Source organism: Mixophyes fleayi, chromosome 3 (genome assembly GCF_038048845.1).
Source record: "Mixophyes fleayi isolate aMixFle1 chromosome 3, aMixFle1.hap1, whole genome shotgun sequence".
Classification (NCBI taxonomy): Eukaryota; Metazoa; Chordata; class Amphibia; order Anura; family Limnodynastidae; genus Mixophyes; species Mixophyes fleayi.
The window spans coordinates 345,517,966-345,541,055 of record NC_134404.1 but is presented as its reverse complement, the minus strand read 5'-3'; the positions used below and the strand labels follow the sequence as shown (position 1 = coordinate 345,541,055).

Genomic DNA, 23,090 nt, shown 5'->3' with positions numbered 1-23,090 from the left:
AGTGAGAGGTAAGAACAGCTCTGATGGCTTCAGATCAAGGTTATCTGGTACTGGACCGTTCTTCTCTGTGTCCTCCTCCTTATGTGCACAATCAGCTGCTTCTGTTTCATCTGTCTCTTCACTTCCTGCAATACATTGTGAGAAAACTTTTGTATCTTACTGTACTTTATTATGTGAATCCAAATTACATGTCCACTGAAATCACAGCTCCCTGTACTCCATCTCTCCACCTCCAACAACCTTTCATTTTCTCCCCTTAGCACAAGTACAGCATATGCTACACAAACAGTACATCAACTGAACGCTCAAGAACCTCCAAACACCAGCCTGAGATGTATAATGGCATTGACATCCACCAGTGGATTATTATAATTAATAGCGAGGTTGGTCAGTTTGTGCAGAACCTGCTCTGTATAGACATAGCGATGTTAAAAACTGTAACATTGGTTTTAGCCGCACAAGAATAGGATTTTTCTTTGTAAGCAGTAGTCTACCAAATAATTAATTAGGTATTATACTAATCGTGTACTATTCTGCTATTCCTGGTGATAAGAAGGGGTGCTCCCAAACATTAGCTGTAGGCAGATTTACCACTTAAAGATCAGAATGTTCAAAAAAAACTGTATAAAAAAAAAAGTGAATTTTTTTTTTTAAAAAAAAAAAAAAAGAAAAGTAATAAATTGTAAGATAGTGATGGGTTCTTTCCCTGCTTGTGAACAGTTTTTTTTACTTACTGAATATAATAAAGATTTAAGAAATGTCACTCACATCTAGTGGATCATAGAGCCTGACTGATGTATCAATATGCCAGATGTCAGCTATAGTTCTAAGACACAATGGAATGGGGACTGGACGTAGTAACAATGAAAGAAATTGACCCACTGCTACGATTTGTAATGTCAGCGTGTGGGGTATGTGCAGGTCCAGTGGCTTCTAGACTGGTGCCCTTCACACCCTTCCTTGCCTGTAGAACACTAGGATACTACTTACATACTACTATAGGTTACCCAGCATTACAGGGAACAGGAGATACATTACTGTGAACACGCCTGCTCCTGGCCTTAGTATAAGAGTCGTTGGAGCTCTTTCTGAAAAGTCCCATATGGGGCAATGATCCCTAGTTTGCCCCATGATGTAACAGGATAGAATGTAGTGCAAAGCTCTAAGTATTTCCTCAATACAACAGAAGATTAAACAGTTTAAGATATGTTCCTAAACAACAATTATGGTTTTATACTCCTGGTAACAATTAATATGTGTTGTCAAGTTTGGTACAGCCCTCTCTATTTAGGTGGTGAGCCCCATGTAGCATTTCAGTGGGGGACTTCACACTACCTAATAGGGATGGCTGGACCAAGTCATCTGACAACAGGGAGAGCAGAAACAACTGTTTGCTGGAGGATCGGAGCTGTATTTATTTCACAGAAGTAGTCTTTAGTAACAACCAATGCCCTGTTTACAAATAAGACGTAAAGCTGACAGTTACAGAGCACTGTAACCTGCAATAGCACCGGGACTGTCAATCAATGCAGGCTTGGAGGTATGAGGCAGAGGGGGCTGTTCCTGGCCATAGTTGCCAGCTGGTTAGTTTCCCTGGCTACCAAAGTAATGCAAAAGGATGATCCACCCAGGCAGTGGATAGTTATAACTTTGTGGTTATTCTATCAGACAGATTCCTAATCAGGGACAGGTGCAGGATTTTCATAAAAAAGTTCCACCTTTACTTTTAACTAAAAATGTCATTCATTATAAAAGTATGTTCTACTTATAATATGTAGTTATCCAACCCAGAAGAAGTCTGCGCTGACCCACAGAGAGGAGCAAGAGCAATGGATAGTTCAGTGCTGGTAATGGTTCTGCTAAGGAGTGTCCCCCCCCCCCACCCTGTGCATACTAAGATCAGTAAGCATTGTGGCCCATATCGTTTCTGTTACCTGTATGCTTTCATGCATGAGTAATTAGAGAACTGGAGACAGCAAACACTTTCCCACAGGTGTCACAGACATACGGCTTCTCTCCTGTGTGCCGGTGGACGTGGTACGTCAGGGTGCTGGCCTGGGCAAACCTCTGACCACATCTGTCACAGACATACGGCTTCTCTCCTGTGTGCCGGCGGACGTGGTACGTCAGGGTGCTGGTCTGTGCCAACCTCTGACCACATCTGTTACAGACATACGGCTTCTCTCCTGTGTGCCGGCGGACGTGGTACGTCAGGGTGCTGGTCTGTGCAAACCTCTGACCACATCTGTCACAGACATACAGCTTATCTCCTGTGTGCCGGTGGACGTGGTACGTCAGGGTGCTGGCCTGTGCAAACCTCTGACCACATCTGTCACAGACATACGGCCTCTCTCCTGTGTGCCGGTGGACGTGGTACGTCAGGGTGCTGGTCTGTGCAAACCTCTGACTACATCTGTCACAGACATACGGCTTCTCTCCTGTGTGCCGGCGGACGTGGTACGTCAGGGTGCTGGTCTGTGCAAACCTCTGACCACAGGTGTCACAGACATACGGCTTCTCTCCTGTGTGCCGGCGGACGTGGTACGTCAGGGTGCTGGTCTGTGCCAACCTCTGACCACATCTGTCACAGACATACGGCTTCTCTCCTGTGTGCCGGCGGACGTGGTACATCAGGGTGCTGGTCTGTGCCAACCTCTGACCACATCTGTTACAGACATACGGCTTCTCTCCTGTGTGCCGGTGGACGTGGTACGTCAGGGTGCTGGTCTGTGCAAACCTCTGACCACAGGTGTCACAGACATACGGCTTCATTCCTGTGTGCCGGTGGACGTGGTACGTCAGGGTGCTGTTCTGTGCAAACCTCTGGCTACATCTGTCACAGACATACGGCTTCTCTCCTGTGTGCCGGTGGACGTGGTACGTCAGGGTGCTGGCCTGTGCAAACCTCTGACTACATCTGTCACAGACATACGGCTTCTCTCCTGTGTGCCGGCGGACGTGGTACGTCAGGGTGCTGGTCTGTGCAAACCTCTGACCACATCTGTCACAGACATACGGCTTCTCTCCTGTGTGCCGGCGGACGTGGTACGTCAGGGTGCTGGTCTGTGCAAACCTCTGACTACATCTGTCACAGACATACGGCTTCTCTCCTGTGTGCCGGTGGACGTGGTACGTCAGGGTGCTGGCCTGTGCAAACCTCTGACTACATCTGTCACAGATATACGGCTTCTCTCCTGTGTGCCGGTGGACGTGGTACATCAGGGTGCTGGCCTGTGCAAACCTCTGACTACATCTGTCACAGACATACGGCTTCTCTCCTGTGTGCCAGCGGATGGGGTACGTCAGGGTGCTGGTCTGTGCCAACCTCTGACCACATCTGTCACAGACATACGACTTCTCTCCTGTGTGCCGGTGGACGTGGTACGTCAGGGTGCTGGCCTGTGCAAACCTCTGACTACATCTGTCACAGACATACGGCTTCTCTCCTGTGTGCCGGCGGATGGGGTACGTCAGGGTGCTGGTCTGTGCCAACCTCTGACTACATCTGTCACAGACATACGGCTTCTCTCCTGTGTGCCGGCGGATGGGGTACGTCAGGGTGCTGGTCTGTGCAAACCTCTGACTACATCTGTCACAGATATACGGCTTCTCTCCTGTGTGCCGGTGGACGTGGTACGTCAGGGTGCTGGCCTGTGCAAACCTCTGACCACATCTGTCACAGACATACGGCCTCTCTCCTGTGTGCCGGCGGATGGGGTACGTCAGGGTGCTGGTCTGTGCAAACCTCTGACTACATCTGTCACAGATATACGGCCTCTCTCCTGTGTGCCGGCGGATGGGGTACGTCAGGGTGCTGGTCTGTGCAAACCTCTGACTACATCTGTCACAGACATACGGCTTCTCTCCTGTGTGCCGGCGGACGTGGCACGTCAGGGTGCTGGTCTGTGCAAACCTCTGACTACATCTGTCACAGACATACGGCTTCTCTCCTGTGTGCCGGCGGATGGGGTACGTCAGGGTGCTGGTCTGTGCAAACCTCTGACTACATCTGTCACAGACATACGGCTTCTCTCCTGTGTGCCTTCTGAAAGAAAGGAGCAAAGCATTACTTAGCATTAAAGAAGTTCCTCAATTTACACACATGTAGTATAACTTCTTGTCAGCTTCAAGCACAAGGGAAGACACACTGTATACACCAAGTAACAAAGACTGTTCCTCCCAACATCAGAATCCCAGAGAGAGGACAACAAACAAGAATACACACAGACGACAGCCCCACATGTATTACGTTATGATACAATATGTTTTAAGTGGAGAATCCTGTAAAATGGAAGAAAAAAAACAACACGTTTTTATTTTTTAACAAACGTCTCCTGGGGTAATTTACTGACCCTCTATGAATTTATAAATTACTGGAGGTTGCAAACTGTAGATCACACACATCACATGTATATGGTTTCTCCTCTCCATGATCCATTACACTATGAAAGACCAACTGGCATTTCTGAGCAAAACCTTATCGCACAGTTTGCACCGGTTTGGCTTTTCTCCTGACAAATTAAACAACAGAAACATCCAGTAAAGCTGGAATACTGTGTAATAATTCAAAAAAATCCATTAACAAAAACATTTTGAATGGTTCCCTGGTTACATCTTAGAATCACCAAAAACCGATACCCCAAGGATGCGGCTCAGGGACAATAAATGGTGTTGGAGAACGTTAGCGGGTAACAGCACCAGCATGTTATATATAGAAGGTGTAGGCTGGCCGCAGCAGTGTGCAAAGCAGATATTATTTTCATATTGTATCTATAAATATGTAAGATAAGGGGGAGTAAACTATTATGCATAGGTAATGTTATATCCCTCCCTATCTGCACTGTGCATTGCCACATCATTGGTTGAGATTAAATGGAATAGCAAACGAGCAGAGCCGCCCAGTGGCTATAATATATCACTATAATATAACATTTTATTGCCATTTTGAAGAAATATAGTTTTGATCACTAATTTCTTAGCTGCAATGTCCTTTTCCATTTTTTGCTCCTAGGAGCTTTTAAATGTACAACTTTTTGGGCTGAACATATAGCTTCTGTTTTGTTTGCAAGACCTGTACCTTCAAGATGCAGAAAAAGGAGACTGTTCATTTGTGTCTCGACAACCCTCTGCAAGAGGCGCATCTGTGACACAGGTTTTTCCCACTATAACAGAGTCCATTTTTACTTCTGCATGTCAGCGCAAACTGTTTCTAGCCTGAAGTATTCTGCAGCCATACATATTTCTTCTATATTACATCTGAATTAAGCTGGGTACACACTACACTGTTTTCGTCCAATAATCGTCTCAAACAGCCGACATACGACCGCTCGTTCAAAAGTGGGGTCAGTGTGTGCAGTGACACGATGGTCGAAAGTCTGCCCAAATGGACGATTATCGCCTCATTTGGTTGGTCGTATATTTTCGTTCCAATCTTGTTTCCGCTGTGCAGTGTGTATAAACTTCCGACCGATCCACAACAGTGAGTACGAAATTACAGTCACTGCTCACGACAACATAGCTGTAAAAAGTCGCTAAAGGGACGTCCGCTCTTCCCTTTATCGTCCTAAACAAGGCTAGTTGTGTATGCAGTCCATGGACCGAGCGATCGGACCATCGATCGCATGTAAAATCGCTCGGCATAAACAGTTGGTCGAAATTTCTGTAGTGTGTACCCAGCTTTAGACAGAAACAAGTTGGATACATTAACTTTTTTCAATAGACGTTTGCAACCACAATCTTCACACAGAAATTTGATAAGATACTTAAATGACTATTCTGTGTTGTTGTGACCTTGCACCTTCTATGATATGACTGTAGCGACCTGCTTGCTCTATTCTCCCTCCCACATTATAACACTGCCCTTGTCACTAGGAGCCTTGTCCTCACTAACACACCAGTGGACAGCTCACTGCCTCCCCACTCCTATCATCTGACTTGGCTACAGGTTGGTCAATCGCTATCCAATAAAATATACTGGATGAGCAAGAGTTGTAGATTAAACATAATAAGGGGCTGGAGCCCTAATCAAATGCACATTCACCACTTCTGATAAGTCTTCCTCACATGGCTATTCACACCCATAACCCTGATTGTCACTGTTCAATAACAAATATAAATGTTCTAAAAGATAATCCTTCACATTCCATCTACTTTAGATACCCCAACATTCCTGCCTATCCTGACATGTAGCACTTAGATTGGGATCCCTCCTCTATTAGCCGAACCACTAATCTCATATTACAGTAAGAAATCATTGAGACTTTATTACTTTGGACATGGAGTAACTTTCAAACAAGTGTGGTTGGACGATGTGTAGTGAAGGTGGCACCAAAATGTGTAACAGCCGTCCAATCCGGTGTCACCCTTCACTACACTCAACCCCAGCGCTGTAAATGGTCTTTCATGGCTGGGATCCTTCAGGGAAAGTCTGAGGGACCAGGTGAAGGACCTCTGAGAGGAGGTGTCGCAAAACGTGGGACATTTCCTTTAAAGTAAAATAATCATGTAGTCCTATTAGTTTTACTGTCACCAGGAAATTTAAAAAAAGCCTCCTCCTAGCATATCCTGCATACAGAGGAAGTATCCGCAATACTACAAATGCAATTGGCGAACAAAAAAGATAAAATATCTGGGACTTATATCCCCACCTCCGATTCCTCGCAATGTAAATAGAGTTTTCCCACCCTCTTTTCAGACTTTCAAAGGGAATCAGATTCTAGCTGTCATTCTGTAGATTGCTACTAAATAAATGATAACTAGAATCTGATTGGGTTGCTATAGGCAACATCTACACTTTTTCAAACCCACAGCTTGATAAATTTGCCCCTTTGTCGTAAAAGTACAGTATATCACAATCCACTGTTTTGAATTTTCACAAATCTGTTATCTACAATACTTACCAAGATCACAGTTGTTCAGGGATCTTACTCCATTTGAGGGGGTGTTGGGGTGAAGAGGAGGGGCCTGTGGGCCCGGGGACTAGGAGGAGGAGGAGGAGGGAGTGAGGGGGAGAGGAGGGTGTAAAGGGGGAGAGGAGGAGGGTGTGTGGGGGAGAGGAGAAGGGAGTGAGAGGGAGAGAAGGAGGGAGTGAGAGGGAGAGGAGGAGGGTGTGAGGGGGAGAGGAGGAGGGTGGTGTGGGGGAGAGGAGAAGGGAGTGAGAGGGAGAGAAGGAGGGTGTGAGGGGGAGAGGAGGAGTGTGTGAGGGGGAGAGGAGGAGTGTGTGAGAGGGAGAGGAGGAGGGTGTGAGAGGTGAGAGGAGGAGGGAGTGATGGGGAGAAGAGGAGGGAGTGAGGGGGAGAGGAGGAAGGTGTGAGGGGGAGAGGAGTGAGGGAGTGAGGGGGAGAGGAGGAAGGTGTGAGGGTGTGAGGAGGGAGGGAGTGAGGGGGAGAAGAGGGTGTGAGGGGGAGAGGTGTGAACACAGAGGGTGCTGGGGATGAGGAGGAGGGGACTGTGGGGGGTTGGGTACGTCTTAATAAAGACGAGAAGCCCGACAGGCTTCAGACCTACATGAAAATTCTGATTGCAGGAAAAAAAACGAATGAATATAAACATTAGATTTCTCCTGCAATCGGAATTTTCATATAGGTCTGAAGTCTGTCGGGCTTCTCGTCTTCGTTAAGACAATTAGACAGACAGATTAGACAGACACAGGAGGGCGAGGAGGAAGGGGAGGGGGGGAGGTTACATAGGTGGTGAGGAGGAAGAGGAGGAGGGGGGTATTTAGGCATGGGGCGAGGAGGAAGAGGAGGGGGCTGACGGCGACGTGGGATAGGAGGAGGAGGGGGGATACAATGGAGGAGGGGGATACACGGGAGTGGGCGGGGAGGCGCGGGAGAGGGGGAAGAGGAGGTACTTGGAAGGAGGGAGGTACAGGGGAGGAGGGAGATAGAGGGGAGGAGGCATGTACAGGGGAGGGGAGCGGTGGGGGGGTACAGGGGAGGAGGGGGGCGGTGGTAAATGGGGGTGAGGAAGAGGGGGGTGCAGGGGGTGAAGGGGGTAAGGCGGAAGAGGGAGGTTTTTGTGCAGGGGGTGATTAGGAGGGGGGAGGCAGGGGGTGAACAGGAGGAGGGCAGAGGCGGTAGAGAGGGTGAGCAGGGGGACGGGGTCGTGGTAGGGGGACAGGAGGAGTGGTGTTGGAAGGCAGTACCATTATGGCTTGGTTTTCCAGTCAGTGGAGACTAGTGACTGAATGATGTTATAAACACACTTTATATAGAGTTACTGCTGCAGCTGGGGATTATGACATAGGTGGGTAATGACATCATAATCACACAGTATACAGGGGCTTCTGCATCAGAAGGGGGATGATGGGTAATGACATCATAATCACACAGTATACAGAGCTCCCGCTGCAGTGGGGGATTCTGGGTAATGTCCTCATAGCCATGGTTATAGCTCTGTAGTAATGTTCAACGTGTGTAAAATGGATGATGTGTGATACCCCAAAAACCTGAGTACTCTGGGGGTGTATCTATATGATTTTAATTTGTTAATTTAATTTATTAATTGTTATGTGTTCATAAAGATTTTAAAAAAATAATAATAAATAAATAAATTCTCGGAAGGAGAAGTGACAGTGGGGACGTGTTTGGTGGTTGCCGAGGGTGACAGTGGGGAGTGGTTGGTGGTTGCCGGGGTGACAGTGGGGAGTGGTTGGTGGTTGCTGGGGGTGACAGTGGGGAGTGGTTGGTGGTTGCCGGGGGTGACAGTGGGAGTGGTTGGTGGTTGCCGAGGGTGACAGTGGGGAGTGGTTGGTGGTTGCTGGGGGTGACAGTGGGGAGTGGTTGGTGGTTGCCGGGGGTGACAGTGGGAGTGGTTGGTGTTGCCGGGCGTGACAGTGGGTAGTGGTTGGTAGTTGCTGGGGTGACAGTGGGAGTGGTTGGTGGTTGCCGGGGGTGACAGGGAGAGAGGAGTGTGATACTCAGGACCAGTGAGAGAGATCCCTGTGTCTGGATAAACTGGGAGAGAAAAGATAGGGACAGAATGACAATGGGACACAGTGATATACTATATAAAAGTGCAGAAAGTGTAAGAAGAGAAGAAGTGAACACAAGAGGGTGAGTACAAAGGAAAGTGCTGGACATTACTAAGCAGTAGAGAGATCTGTGAATACACAACAGAGACTGAGCTATGTACTGAGGACAGTGTGAGAGGACAGAGACAAGTTGGAGTTGTACAATAACAGTTCAGCAGACACAGATCAGTATAACTCCCCCAGTACATCACTGACACTGAGAACATCAGCAGTTACTTAGACACATCTTAATGATCCCTATATACTATATACTGATCCCTATATACTGATCCCTATCTACTGATCCCTATATACTATATACTGATCCTATATACTTCTACTGCTATAAAGAATCAGTTTCTTAGGGAAAACTACAGAAATAGTGTTTTACCAAAATCTTCTTGTGAAGGTCGACAACCACTTAATAAAGTGACTATTTATAAGGTCCAACGGGATAAATAAAGAAATTTATGGCCCCAACCACGTGCAGCACTTCTACAAATAGTTATTGAAATACTTGATGTAGGTCTTAAAGTTGTATTGAGAAATTCATCTCTTTATCGTGTTAAGTTATGTATTAATGTGCAGTAATATATATATATATATGAAGATTAATAATTTATTCTAGCAGAGACGTCCATAGACATAGAATTCCAATAAGATATCAGTGTTATTATTATGGCGAAGTTAAAGGATTGTCAATTGTAAATAGTTTCAAAGTTGATAAGATATTGTTTAAAAGTAATTGTGCGCTTCTACTATAAATATCAGAGTAATTCTTATTAATAAAAGGAAATTAGTTCAGAATACACTTGTGTCATTGTAAATCTCTGTGGATAAATCTCTTTACCTCTCTGGTGCACAGAAGATCTGAAGTGAAACCAGAAAGAGAACTATCTAACACTGGTAAGGTGCAACTTCAACGTATTACTGTAAATAACACCACACGGGGTATTACAGATGTGTTCGGTTGGCTCTCAGTTAGTATAGTGTGGTGTAGGTAAGTGTTTATAGCTGAGATGCTGTTGAGGATTAGAGGAAAGCTCTGTGATTATGGTGCAGTGTGTCTCTATGTGTTGTAATATATTGGAATATGATTATTATTATTATTTTATAATATCAACTTGAATTTTGTTTCATAGGTTTTCAGTAGAGATTTTATCCATTATAATAAGTTGTTTTTTTCACTAAGACTCAGTGGTTAGCACTTCTGCCTCACAGCACTGGGGTCATTAGTTCGATTCCCAACCATGGCCTTATCTGTGTGGAGTTTGTATGTTCTCCCTGTGTTTGCCTGGGTTTCCTCCGGGTGCTCGGGTTTCCTCCTACACTCCAAAAACATACTGGTAGGTTATTGGCTGCTATTAAAAAATTGCCCTTATTGTCTCTCAGTCTGTTTGTGTGTTAAAGGATTCAGACTGTAAGCTCCAATGGGGCAGGGACTGATGTGAGTGAGCTCTCTGTACAGCGCTGCGGAACTAGTTGCGTTATACAAATAAATAGATGATGATATATTATTGACAATATGTCGATCAATTAATTTGCAATAAATATATTAATATTAAATTAAAAATATACATATCACTTTTATCTAACACAATGAAGTTTATATATACCACAGTTTATGATCACAGGGATCAATGTCATTAGATTAGCAAAATAATTAATTTTATACCTTTTGACCAAGTAGATAATTCATGATATATGAGAGATATAATAAATGATTAAAAAGGATATTAGATGCTCCACCCACACTACTGATAGATGCTCCACCCACACCACTGATAGATGCTCCACCCACACTACTGATAGATGCTCCACCCATTGCAGCTATCTCAGACTGCATTACACTGACTCCACCCACACTACTGATAGATGCTCCACCCATTGCAGCTTATCTCAGACTGCATTACACTGACTCCACCCACACTACTGATAGATGCTCCACCCACACTACTGATAGATGCTCCCACCCACAACACTGATAGATGCCTCGCCCACACCACTGGTAGATGCCCCGCCCGCACCACTGATATATGCTCCACCCACACTACTGATGGATGCTCCACCCACACCACTGATAGATGCCCCACCCATACTACCGATGGATGCTCCACCCACACCACTGATAGATGCCCCGCCCACACCACTGATAGATGCTCCACCAACACTACTGATAGATGCTCCGCCCACACCACTGATGGATGCTCCACCCACAGTAATGATGGATGCTCCACCCACACTACTGATAGATGCCCCCGCCCACACCACCGATAGATGCTCCACCCACACTACCGATGGATGCTCCACCCACATCACTGATAGATGTCCCGCCCACACCACTGGTAGATGCCCCTCCCACACTAATAGATGCCCCGCCCCACACCACTGATGGATGCTCCACCCACAGTACTGATGGATGCTCCACCCACACCCCTGATAGATGCCCCGCCCACACCACTGATAGATGCTCCACCCACACCATTGATAGATGTTTCTGTTGGCAGCCCTGGTTACTGTATAATATAGGACGTGTTTCTCAGTTTCCACCTTAATCTACAAGTTACCACAACAACTTATAGGCCCTCAAAATGGATTATTTGTGGAAGACAAAAATTTTTGTAAGCCCAAAACTTTACATTTTTAAATATAACGTCCACCTGAGCCCTGAATGTATATTGAGAAATGTGATTTTGCTGAGCTAACGCCATCTTGTTACCTGTCAGACATTTTGTCCCAGTTTGTAGAAATTATACATTATTATTTTGTTGTTTGCAAGAAGCTGTGTCCAGGACCTTGGATATGGCAGACAGGAGATAAACCACCAGCCCCCTTGGAAGAATTCCTGTGAGAATGTAACAAGGTCGGTGTAAGGAAATCAGCACAATGAGTGGATAAGATGAAGATACTTGACTTGAAAATGGAATCTCCGCACTTCCCCAATATAAGTGTATAATGCAGCCACAAAGAAAAAATGTTCATTGAAAATACATAGCTATGTATAAAAATCCCAAAACATCTTCAGAGCTGAAAAACAAATAAGTCCACAATAAAAGTGAGCAACGCTATTTCATAGAATAGTGTCCAAAAATACATAAACCTGAGATGGCATAAACTCATAGTTACAAGGGGTCCAAAAAGTCCAAATGCCCCCTGTGGTTGATCCTGAGCAACGTTCAAATAATGTCCGTAAAGTGTACAGTCTCCTCAGTGTGGAGATATCGTAGTACAAATGAATCAAACTCCCGAGTGCTGCCCGAAATCCGCGCATGCGCATAGAGATGGAAATGGTTCATCGGCTAAATCAGCTGACTAATATGAAAAAAAAACGGGCCGGATATAGTATCATGTAGCCACTGTGTGAAATATCCAAACAGTATATAATAAACATGCCTACGCATTTCACCCGACTGGGTACCTTTAGAGATACTCTGTAAATATAGTGAAGATGGCTGAAGGATCCTTCCAAAGTTCCTTATATAGAGAACCTATTCCTCTAAATGGTGCAAACGTAAAGTGCATTCAGAAAACACTGGGAGAGAACAACAATGATAGAAAAGTGTCCTTGAACATAAAGAGCCATTTTGTAGTTGGTAATCACCTAATGCTGCATCAGATAGTATAATGGCAGAATGGAAGATCCAATCAGTGCTGAGTACATCTGATGCACAGTAATATTTCCATTATATTTCAGGAACTGTCCAGTTCTGAGTACATCTGATACACAGTAATATTATCATTATATTTCAGGATCAGTGCTGAGTACATCTGTTACACAGTAATATTACCATTATATTTCAGGATCAGTGCTGAGTACATCTGATACACAGTAATATTACCATTATATTTCAGGAACTGTCCAGTGCTGAGTACATCTGATGCACAGTAATATTACCATTATATTTCAGGAACTGTCCAGTGCTGAGTACATCTGATGCACAGTAATATTACCATTATATTTCAGGAACTGTCCAGTGCTGAGTACATCTGAGTCCCCAATCACTTCCATCTTACCCTGACTGAGCAACTCATAGAATATCTGATACTGTCCTTAATATGGGGGCTTCCAGGGGGCAGTCTGGGAAGAAACAGATATCGTCCCGATTCATAAAGGAATGTAAACGGCAATTTTGTGTGTATCATCTGCAAAGTCACTCTGCGTCTGAGCTGCGTTCTGTGGCGTATTTTCCCAGAACCGGACCACGCACCACAGAACGCAGCCGCGTTCAATTCATCTTTGAACACAAAGAACACTTACTACAGCCTACGATTTCAGGGAGGGAACGGGGCGTTTGATCGTAGTCAGTGTACAGTAAGGGTGCGCTAATCTCAAGTGCACGCAGCAGCGTCTGATCCAAGCTCCGAGCATCTGTTACTTGTATTTTAGCCGTATCACTGGCAGCAGCTACAGGTCAGGTCTATGTGCTGATTACTAGTGATGACGGCTGTGTATACAGCTAGAACAGGTGTCTACAATCAGGAGCAACTGTAACAATGTATTTTATATACAACAGATATTAATGACATCCTAATAAATGTATTTCATGGAAACCAGTTGTAAAGGGAAGTTCCCCTTTACAAGGCAGCTCCGCTTTAAATTTAAGCGCTGAAGACACCGAACTCGCGGGTGTTGAAAAACCCGGAGCTTCATACATTTACCCCTTGGACTGCAGCTAAACTATTTTCCTATGGTCTCTGCAGAAATGTTTGTCTTGCACTGGTTGCTGTAATAATCAGCACGATATTGCCATCTTGTGGTTGTATGTGTGTAATGCGGGCACCAAGTACCTTAGCTGTGAAATATCCACAGTGTTTAGCTAAGAGCTGTCCAATACCTGAATACACTCTAATGTTAATAGATCTGTTCACTGTTTTACCCACCATTGCTTGGTGACATTTCAATCTACACATTCACCATACGTTTTCCTTTGTTTAACAGCTATCTCCAAAGAGGTTATTAACAGTTATGTAGTTGCTGATGAAAGAGTGGAGAAGTAACACTCTCCTCCCTATTGTCTGTTGGAAGAAACGCGGGGGATCCTATGGTTGTCTGGAAGCTTCGGAGTCAGGAGAATATCATGACGGCTAAATTGATTATAAATTAAAAATGAACACATAGAATTATAAGCTTTATAATGCAAACACAGTTCAATAACCAGAGCGGACAAATTGTCTCTCACAACTCAAGTAAGTCCTATCTTTGTAAACTGTAGATATCACCCACAACTTCACCCACCGGCTGACTCTAGAGAGTGTTTAAAGATTTTCACAAAAAATGAAACATCTTATGGAAAAGATTATCCTACAACATTAATCAAACACAGAGAATATATAAGTTTCCTGCAGACCAGCGAAGGTGACCTGCTCCACTCCTCTCGAGGACACAAGATATGGCGTTCCAGCAATAAATTGAACCTGGGACAACTGTCACACATGATAGCTGACCAGTACATTGGACCTTTCGTCATCTTGGCCAGACCTTCTTTTTCTATTGTCAAACTCCAGTTACCTGTTACGACGAGTAGATTTCATCCAGGTTTTTTTATATCTCACAAATAAAACCTGCAACATCCTGTTTACCAAACATCTGCTCTGCCACCTGTAAAGGGTCTTCCACACAATGAATATATAGTACAAACATTTTTAAACTCTCCCATTTTTTATGGTCAAATACAATTCCTTATCAAATGGAAAGGTTACAGCTTGGAAGAACGTTCATGGGAACCAGCGAAAAATGTACATGGCCCCAAGTTAGTGCAATCTCTTTATCCTTCAACATCCCACCAAGCCTGGAGCACCTGGAAGTCACTTATGGAAGAAAGGAAAACTGTCATGGACCACGCAGATATCAGTGGCGACATGTCCCTTCTCACATCAGACATGTCGCACCTTCCGAGCACAGCTAATATTCACGGCTTGTCCCCTATATAGGTCTTCGGTCAGGTGGCTCGTTGTCTCCGACAGAAGCGATTTGTCAATGTCTGCATTGCTTGGTAACCTGCACCATTGGTTCTGCGTATGCGCAGACTTCCGGACACAAGTTCTGAACATTTGCTGAGGTCATCAAGCTGTGTCTGACAAGCACTATAAAAGGGACCCCCTCCATGGCTAGGTCATTTGTTTAATTCTTCTTTGCTTGGTTTAATTGCCTCAAAGTGTTAATTGCCTCTAACATTAAAATAAAAATGGACAATATTGTGACTATATATAATTATCTAACAGATGCTAACTTTAACGCAAATTAACAGGACAAAAACATTGTGCCAGAAAAAGGCTGTGTAACTCAAGATGTTGCCAGAAAATAACCCTACAAAGGATAAACTGATCACAACGCTCCCTTATAAAAGTTATATAAATCTAAATATTATTGAGGAAATGTCCAATATGCTGTAGAGTTTATACACTGATGTGTAGTTATATAGCCTGCAGCACCGCCAGCTGAGAGGATTCTGGGTAATGAAACCTCAGTAATTGCACAGTCACAGGGTGATTCATGAGTAGAGGCCGCTGGACAAGACAGGAAATAAAAGCTCTCAATAGATGAAGTGATTGTTTTAATGGGGTATTTAGTAGAGTGAGAGATGCACTTACAATGAAGTAGATTATATAGCAGAGGATTTCCATAACAATATGTCCCAATTCATCAGACGCATGTACCATTAACTCCTCAGTTCAAGTAATAACCTCTTCTACAGGCAAGGGAACACGTGTTTTTTTAACATCTCTTTATTTCCTTTTTTTGACCAGCTCCCTCCATTCATGACTCTACAAATCAAAAGTTGTTGGAAGTCTTGCTGAAAGTTTAAACACCAAGTTTACCTAAAACATGACTCTAATCCTGGCTATGGCAGACATCCCTCTGTGATTAGCACTTCTCTATTTATCTGGCAGTTAGCTCTAATAATCTTGCAGCTTTCCCTGATAGATTGGCAGCTTTAGTGACTAGACTAGCAGCCCTGTCTGTAAGGATTGCAGCTCTGTCAGTTTGGTTTTGTAAGACTGGTAACTCTGTCTATGGGGTGTAAAGCCAAATACACCCCTTCCTCTTAGTAGGCAAATTCACTCTGAGCCCAGTTTGTGGAACGGAATGAGCTAAGCCATACTTCTAGAGACGTAAAACCCTTCCTCACATGTGACAGTAGGATATAAAAGTAAAAATATGGAGTAATCGGAGGGTGGAATGCAATGCTACTGGAGCACTATATCAAACTGCAAAAGAACTTGACCTGAGAACATGAATTGTGACCAGGACATCAATCGTTCCAGTGACAATGGCATCTGCAGAGAAAATCTTTTCCAAGTTAATGCCGCTAGCACTTGATTTGTATTTAAAAATTCAAGTGAAGCCACGTTAAATGTAAATATGAAAGGGTATGCTTGGAAGCAACGGGTTCCCCTTATATGCTTTCTACTACTGTAAAAAATACTGTATTTTAGTGCTTCTAATAACAACTGACTGGCTGATATATAAATTACCTTTCTTTCTGTTAGGAACCCCTTTAGCCGATACAGCACAACCCGGAGTCTGCTCTGCCAGTCAGGTGTTCACTGGAGAACCTAGTGGTGGGGACAGACTTGGCCATAGACTAGCAGAGGGTTGTGAAGTGCGTACCAACCAGGGAGAACCCAGGGAAAGCGGAGTGAAGTCCAGGCAAGGGTCGAGGGCCAGCAGCAGACAGGGAATCCAATACACAAGCTGAAGTCAAGGGTCACGAGCAAACAGGAAGGTCGGTAAAGTTTCCCTTTACAATGCAGCGCCGCTTTAAATTTAATTGCCGAAGACGCTGAACACGCCGGAGTTGAAGAATCCGGACATTAATACATTTACCCCATGGTCATTGTATTGATTTAGTTTAACAATGTCACACACTTGTTTACAGAATAAAATATTAATGGAAAAAAATTCAAGAGCAGATCTGTAGTACTATGGGGGCATCATTTAATTTAATGTTGGATCAACCTAACAAGTCATTAGGGCACATTTACTAACGCGGAGCCTGATTCATCTTTGGATGTGATGTTATCTTGTGTGAAATAGCTGTGAGCATTCATCAGAACGGGACCAACACCAGTGATACAAGTGCATACAATTTATATAGAAGAAGTTGCTGTATTACCAGTAATAATTTATTCTCTAAAATAATTTAATAGTAAATATTATATATATCTGGTACATCTCCAATATACAAAACCATAAACAACTTTAAATACACATATCAAGAAAAAAAATGCACAGGAGCTCAATACATTAATATTATCTTTATAAGGCGCCACAAAGGGTCCCCAGCGCCGTACATGACATATACAGAAAACAGTGACCCATGACACAACATGATACAGAAAGAACAAGAAATGAAGAACAAATATATATATACACACACAGGTAACATGGTAATGTAAATCAAATTATATCTGGGACAATGAGTGAAAGTAATGGTAGAAATCAGCCAGAAGTAGGCTGAAGCTTAAGAAAACAGGGCTAGGAAGCAGCCAAGAGGTACAGGGGGTTATGGAATAGTAGAAGGAGCACACAAGGAAAGAGGGTTCTGGTCCTAAGAGCTTACATCCTAAAGGAAAGGGGGAGACACAAACAGGGTGGTGCTAACTGGGGGAGAGAGCCAGGACAAGGGAGTTAGGAGGAGACTGATAGACCTGAATAAAGAAATGAGTCTTACATAAGCTCACACCCATCTAAAAATGTATCAGAAATACATATAATTCGCTTAATGAGATAAGAACCAAACCTATATAGGACTTAATAGTAAAAATCATACAGGAGTCATAAATACTCACAATAGACACTGTGTTCAAATCTATAATATGATATGACTACAAACAATGTTACCTTATAAGACTTCTTCAAAGCAGTAAGGAGCGGACGAAACGCGTCAGTGGTTGTCTGTTCATTGAGGACAGTGTGGATCTTCCTCACTTTTTTTCGGATATTTTTTGGCTGGAATTCTATGTGCTTTTTATGCTCTCTCTCATAAGGCGCCGTTGTTGTAATAAAATGATGAGGAGATCGTTATGTCATGTAATATAGTCTGGAAAAATATTTTCTTACAACAATATCTTATAATTGAGTTAAATACATGTTATAGAAAAAATTAGTTTTCAGGGAATGTGAAGAACGTGAAATAGGATGATCTCCGAACATATGGTTATCAGCAGTTTAATACACTACAGAGATAGATATTAGCTTTCATTGTGTAACTTGCACTACACAGAAAAAAGCTAATTAGTTGCAGTGGTCAAATGCAGCTTTCTTACCTGAATACAATGGGTCCGATTCATCTTCAAACACAATGTGAGCGCAACTTGCATTTAAAAAAAATCATATGTAACTCGCACGCCCCTACACCTGTACTCAGGTACAAGCGGACAGCTAGGGCACAGTGCAGGATATGTGCAACAGAAAGTCCCATAAGAAGGCTTTTTAAAAAAAAAAAAAAAAGATTTCATAAAATTAATTTACAACTATTAATACTATAAACATTAATACAAATATATAAAATATGTATACAATATATAAAATCCCAATAAAGTTTAAACTAAACAGGCGCTCCAAAGTGCAAAGTGTAAAAAGATGAAAGATTTATACTTGGTATATACTATACTTACTTAGTAAACGAGTTGGCAGCTCCCAAACTATTCAACACCTATCTGCAAGTGTCAACCTAACAAAAGAAATACAAAAGAAAAGGGACACCACACATAGTGCATTAAATGTGAAACACAATCAATATAAACTCCACAAATGTATCATTCCCATACCAGAGGTTCAAATAATGCAAGCTTGAATCATATGCTGACGTATTACTTCTAAGTGACGGTTGTAGTGGACCACTGAAGTACAAGGATCTGTAAAGGTGGCAGAGAATCCTCCAAAAGATCACAGCAGATGGCTGAAACTCAGAAACGGCCACAATAGTATAATATCATTAGACAAAGTGACTGATACATACAAAATTTATTAAAACACGAGGCTAGTTGCCCCACACTGCAACTGAAGTATAAGATGCTTGTACATAAAGTACTATATAAAACAGCTTATCTGTCCTCTCCTCATATGTAGATGGAAATCAGTAAGGTGATACTGGCCAGTGCACCCCACACTTGCACACGAGTCAGGAACAGCAAGCAAACCAACACGATTTATTCCAACGCGTTTCGTCCTCCAATGGCAGACTTTCTCAAGGGGTCAAATAATATATAAAAGGAAGCTTATAAAGTGTTCCTAGAATGTATCACTCTAAAAATATACCCCGTAGGTCCATCTACCCTTTGGTATGCCTATAGAATAGTTCACGATCTATAAGTTAGATGACGATTGACGCTGAATAATATTAATGTCAGTAGCGTGTATTTTAAAGCAGTTTAGGAAAAATAGCCTTCACCTGCGCCCCCCGAGCCTTCATCTGCAGCCCCCAAACCATCACCTGCGGCCCCCAAACCATCACCTGCGCCCCCCCGAGCCTTCACCCGTGGCCCCCAAACCATCACCTGCGCCCCCCCCGAGCCTTCACCTGCGGCCCCCCGAGCCTTCACCTGCAGACCCCCTGAGCCTTCTCCTGTGGCCCCTGAGCTTTCACCTGTATTGTTTCACTTTATTACTGAGACTATTGATGGTCTAAATAAGTGTCACACCTATTCAGGGCAGGACTGGCAAATTTTAGCCAAACTGTGTGCCGTGGCTCCCTGGGGTGCCGTGGCGATTTCACAGGGGTGCCTCGGGCAGTGCCCTTTGTAAGCAAGGCGGGGGACTTCTTGGTAAATATTCTGGCTTAGGGGGGCCTTGAAAAAATTATGGAGACCCTAAGGGTGCCTCCAACTGAGAAAGTTTGGGATCCACTGCTGTAGCCTATTCAAATAAACAAAATGCAGGTGGCCCAGCCCAAGGGAGCCGACTATGGGACCAGACCAGGGGGCCGGTGCCCCTTACCCCCAGCCCAGCCCGTCACTGCACCTATTTAATATTAACCTGTAAAACCCAATTAATATGAATGGAAGTTCAAACGTGCATCTAACTTGCAGGGTAATAAGGACACATGGCAGGTGTATATATTATATTAGTAGTATTTATCCGTCACCCACATTCCGAGGAGGAAGAATTTAGAAATCCCCCAACTCCCCCCTGACTGACTATCACGGTAACCCCCCCTCCCCTCAGTATTTATATACACAGCATCACGTGTCAACGCCTTAGACCTTTCCAGCCAATCACCGCCCTCCGTTCTCCCCTTGATGACGTCAGCAGTCGTTAGGAGGACGTGGCAGTCGCAGCTGGTAGAAGGTCCCCCTGTGACTCCGGGGGGGTTCAGGTGAGGAGCGGGCGCCTGCTGCGACCACGTGACTAGCTTGTAACCATTGGGCGCCTGCAGTATCTCGGGCGGCAGCTCCTGATTGGCCAGTCACTGTTAGGGTTAATGCGGATTGCGCGGGAACAAGTTTGTGACTATTTCCCATCATAGTGATAATTACCTCAGGCTGTGGGGCCACAATATGATCGTGAAGGGGCCTATATAAATCTTACATTATTTTGACCCAACTACGCCATGTTTACAGCAGACCCCCTGGGAGTTCAGACGTCACCCATATGCTCTCCTTCATATTAGACAGAACCTGCTTATTAGCAGTGTGGTGGTTGTGAGCCTCTGCCCCTCAGATAATGTATAACCATGTTATATTACAGCTCTCCTCCTACTAATCACATACTTGCCAACTCTCCCGGAATGTCCGGGAGACTCCCGCATTTTGTGAGAGTCTCCCGGACTCCCGGGCGAGTGTGACAATCTCCCGAATTCTGCCCACTTCACTAGGAAGTGCCCCACTTCCTAGTGAAGTGGGCAGAATTAGATCCCAAACGCCGCGATTCCCGGTGAATCGCGGCGTTTGGCCCCGCCCCCGCTGTCAAATGACGCAATTTGCGTCATGACGTCACAGGGGGCGGGGCCGAAATGACGCGATTTCGGCCACCCCGCCCCTTCACGCCCCCCTCCACTGGCTGGCTCCCGGAAGGGAGCTGAAGAAAGTAGGTAAGTATGACTAATCATCCTGACATGATTCCCACCCATGTGTTATTTCACTGCTCAGTGGAGCTCACTTTTGTGTATCGCTCACGTTGCCATATTTCCGCAAAAGTTCATCCCACATCCCAACTCACTTGGCTAAACTCCATTGTCGTCCATTAGAATTTATTTTGCTGGATGTTTCTATGTGGCTGCTGACATCACCCCAATGTTCGGCTGCGCATGTTGTCAGCCATTGCTGTAGTTATGTCTGCTCATTTTTCTACGCACCTCTATGGACGTTCTCTCCCCTATTATTTTAAAATGGAGCAGGACAGATCCATGTACAACTTATGGAGGGCAGATGATTGATGGGAGATACCACGTGAGGTGGGGGGGTATCAGGTAAATCCCTGTCAGGAACAGCCCTGGACCAGAATGCATCTAATTTAGACATCACTATAAATATAATAAAACTAACAGTAAATGATCACTTTCCCATGCTCCTATAGGTGTCTCCTGTAAGTGACTTTAATGTGTTTTTATATTTGTTTAGCTACTTTCTAAAACCTTAAATTACAATCCTAACAGAATAAGAAACATTAGTGAGGACGTCGACTATAAAAGTGTCACAATTTAAATGTAAATCTGCTGTAGCTCAGCTGTGACTTCGAATGTGAGATTTAAGGATCCTGATCTCTCCGATACTGCACCTACGGATATGAATGTCGTCAGCAATATAGTTTAGCTGAATGTTTCATGCCGCCGACACCGTTCACTAAGAAGCCGTGGGATGATCTGAAGATCTTGCACTCATTCATCAAATTCATCCGCACCAAGATAACGGATGGATGGCCTGCACCCAAGGTGCGGGAGCTCTGCTATTTCTTTTATAAACATCAGTAATGACAAGGGAGATTTAAGAAAAAGCCTGTATTACATTATGTGAGTCAGAAAGGAAAACTGCTGTAGAGACATTTTCTATGAGCCAGAAACTGTTAGGGAGATAATATATCCACATGCCCTTTATAAGTCATTTCATCACCCATTAATACCCCCTGCAAAATAATAGCTTAACGTTTCTCTGCATAGTAGACCCCTTTCACCTTAATCCTCCTTATCTGTTCCTATCTTAATTAAATAATTAAGGCATTAACCATGCTCCCATTTTATCAGCGGATTGTGTATACTGACGCTTGTCATTCGACCTCCCATCAGAGCTGCCTGGTGAACACAATAACAGGTACTTCAAATCAGAATCTTTCATCCCTATGAAGGAAGCATTGTCAGATCCCACAAAGGTACAACTTGAATGCTGGATGGACCATGGATGCAGCATTTTATACTGTCTTGCATCCAGGGGCAGCCAACTCTGCCACAAGTGCTTGAAATGCATCCGTGTGTGAGGCCTATCACGTTTTCACACAAGACTTCTGGAACCTTTATGTTCTGCGAGGTTTTGCGCTGCCTACCACAGAGATGCGATATCTAACGGGGTGAAGGTGCTCACCAGGGATCCCCGCAAGGAGGTTTGGTCTTGGCTGCTTCAGCCCCGCAAGTTGCGGTTCTCTGGACGTGAACCAGGCAAGACCGGTTGGAGAGCGAGAGGATATTGGACCAGTAGTGATGATTGGATGACCAGGATAGGTGATGACTCCGGTTTCTAAGTTAGCAGATGACTTACAAATGTAGGGATCCTGGATTACTGCAGAGAGCCAACTTATCCCCAATTGAACAGGCTGAAGGACAAGATCTGGCAATTCAAGTGGGTTTAAATACCTGAGAGAGGTAAATTGGAGAAAATACAAGCAGCCTATGGCTGGATGCCAGAGAAGATAAAAGATGGGTCTGTGAATGTGTAGACCTGAATCCAACATGATGGCCGCCAGTGGCCGGACGGCGCTGCGAGAAGCGAGGGTGACCCCTAGGTAAGCCTGCCGGACACTGACAGGCTGGTCTGTGGGTCTGGTACGTGACAAGGCCTTAGTGTACAGTGTAATTCATAGGACCGTCTGAGGAGTTTCTCTGTACATAGAGGAGATTCAGTGGTCTTCAGGATATAGGACACT

The 23,090-nt window shown here is 44.2% G+C and overlaps 1 protein-coding gene across 1 annotated transcript; it reads right to left on the bottom strand.

Annotated features, from left to right (window-relative positions):
* Positions 1 to 39: 39 nt before the first annotated feature.
* On the bottom strand, positions 40 to 21,166 carry LOC142143271 (uncharacterized). Its single transcript, XM_075200983.1, has 3 exons — positions 21,117 to 21,166; positions 1,935 to 4,045; positions 40 to 125 (listed from the first exon to the last, which is right to left on the bottom strand). The coding sequence occupies exons 1-2, from the start codon at positions 21,164 to 21,166 to the stop codon at positions 1,945 to 1,947; spliced, it is 2,151 nt and encodes a 716-aa protein (XP_075057084.1). The 3' UTR covers positions 40 to 125; positions 1,935 to 1,944.
* Positions 21,167 to 23,090: the final 1,924 nt, after the last annotated feature.

What these genes read in the sequence shown, in the direction of transcription:
- LOC142143271 (XM_075200983.1), bottom strand. Translation starts at nt 21,166, where the DNA reads ATGTGGGATGAACTTTTGCGGAAATATGGCAACGTGAGCGATACACAA. An exon ending in AACGTGAGCGATACACAAAA is followed by an intron (nt 4,046 to 21,116) that starts GTGAGCTCCACT and finishes CCTTTCTTTCAG; the next exon opens with AAGGCACACAGGAGAGAAGC.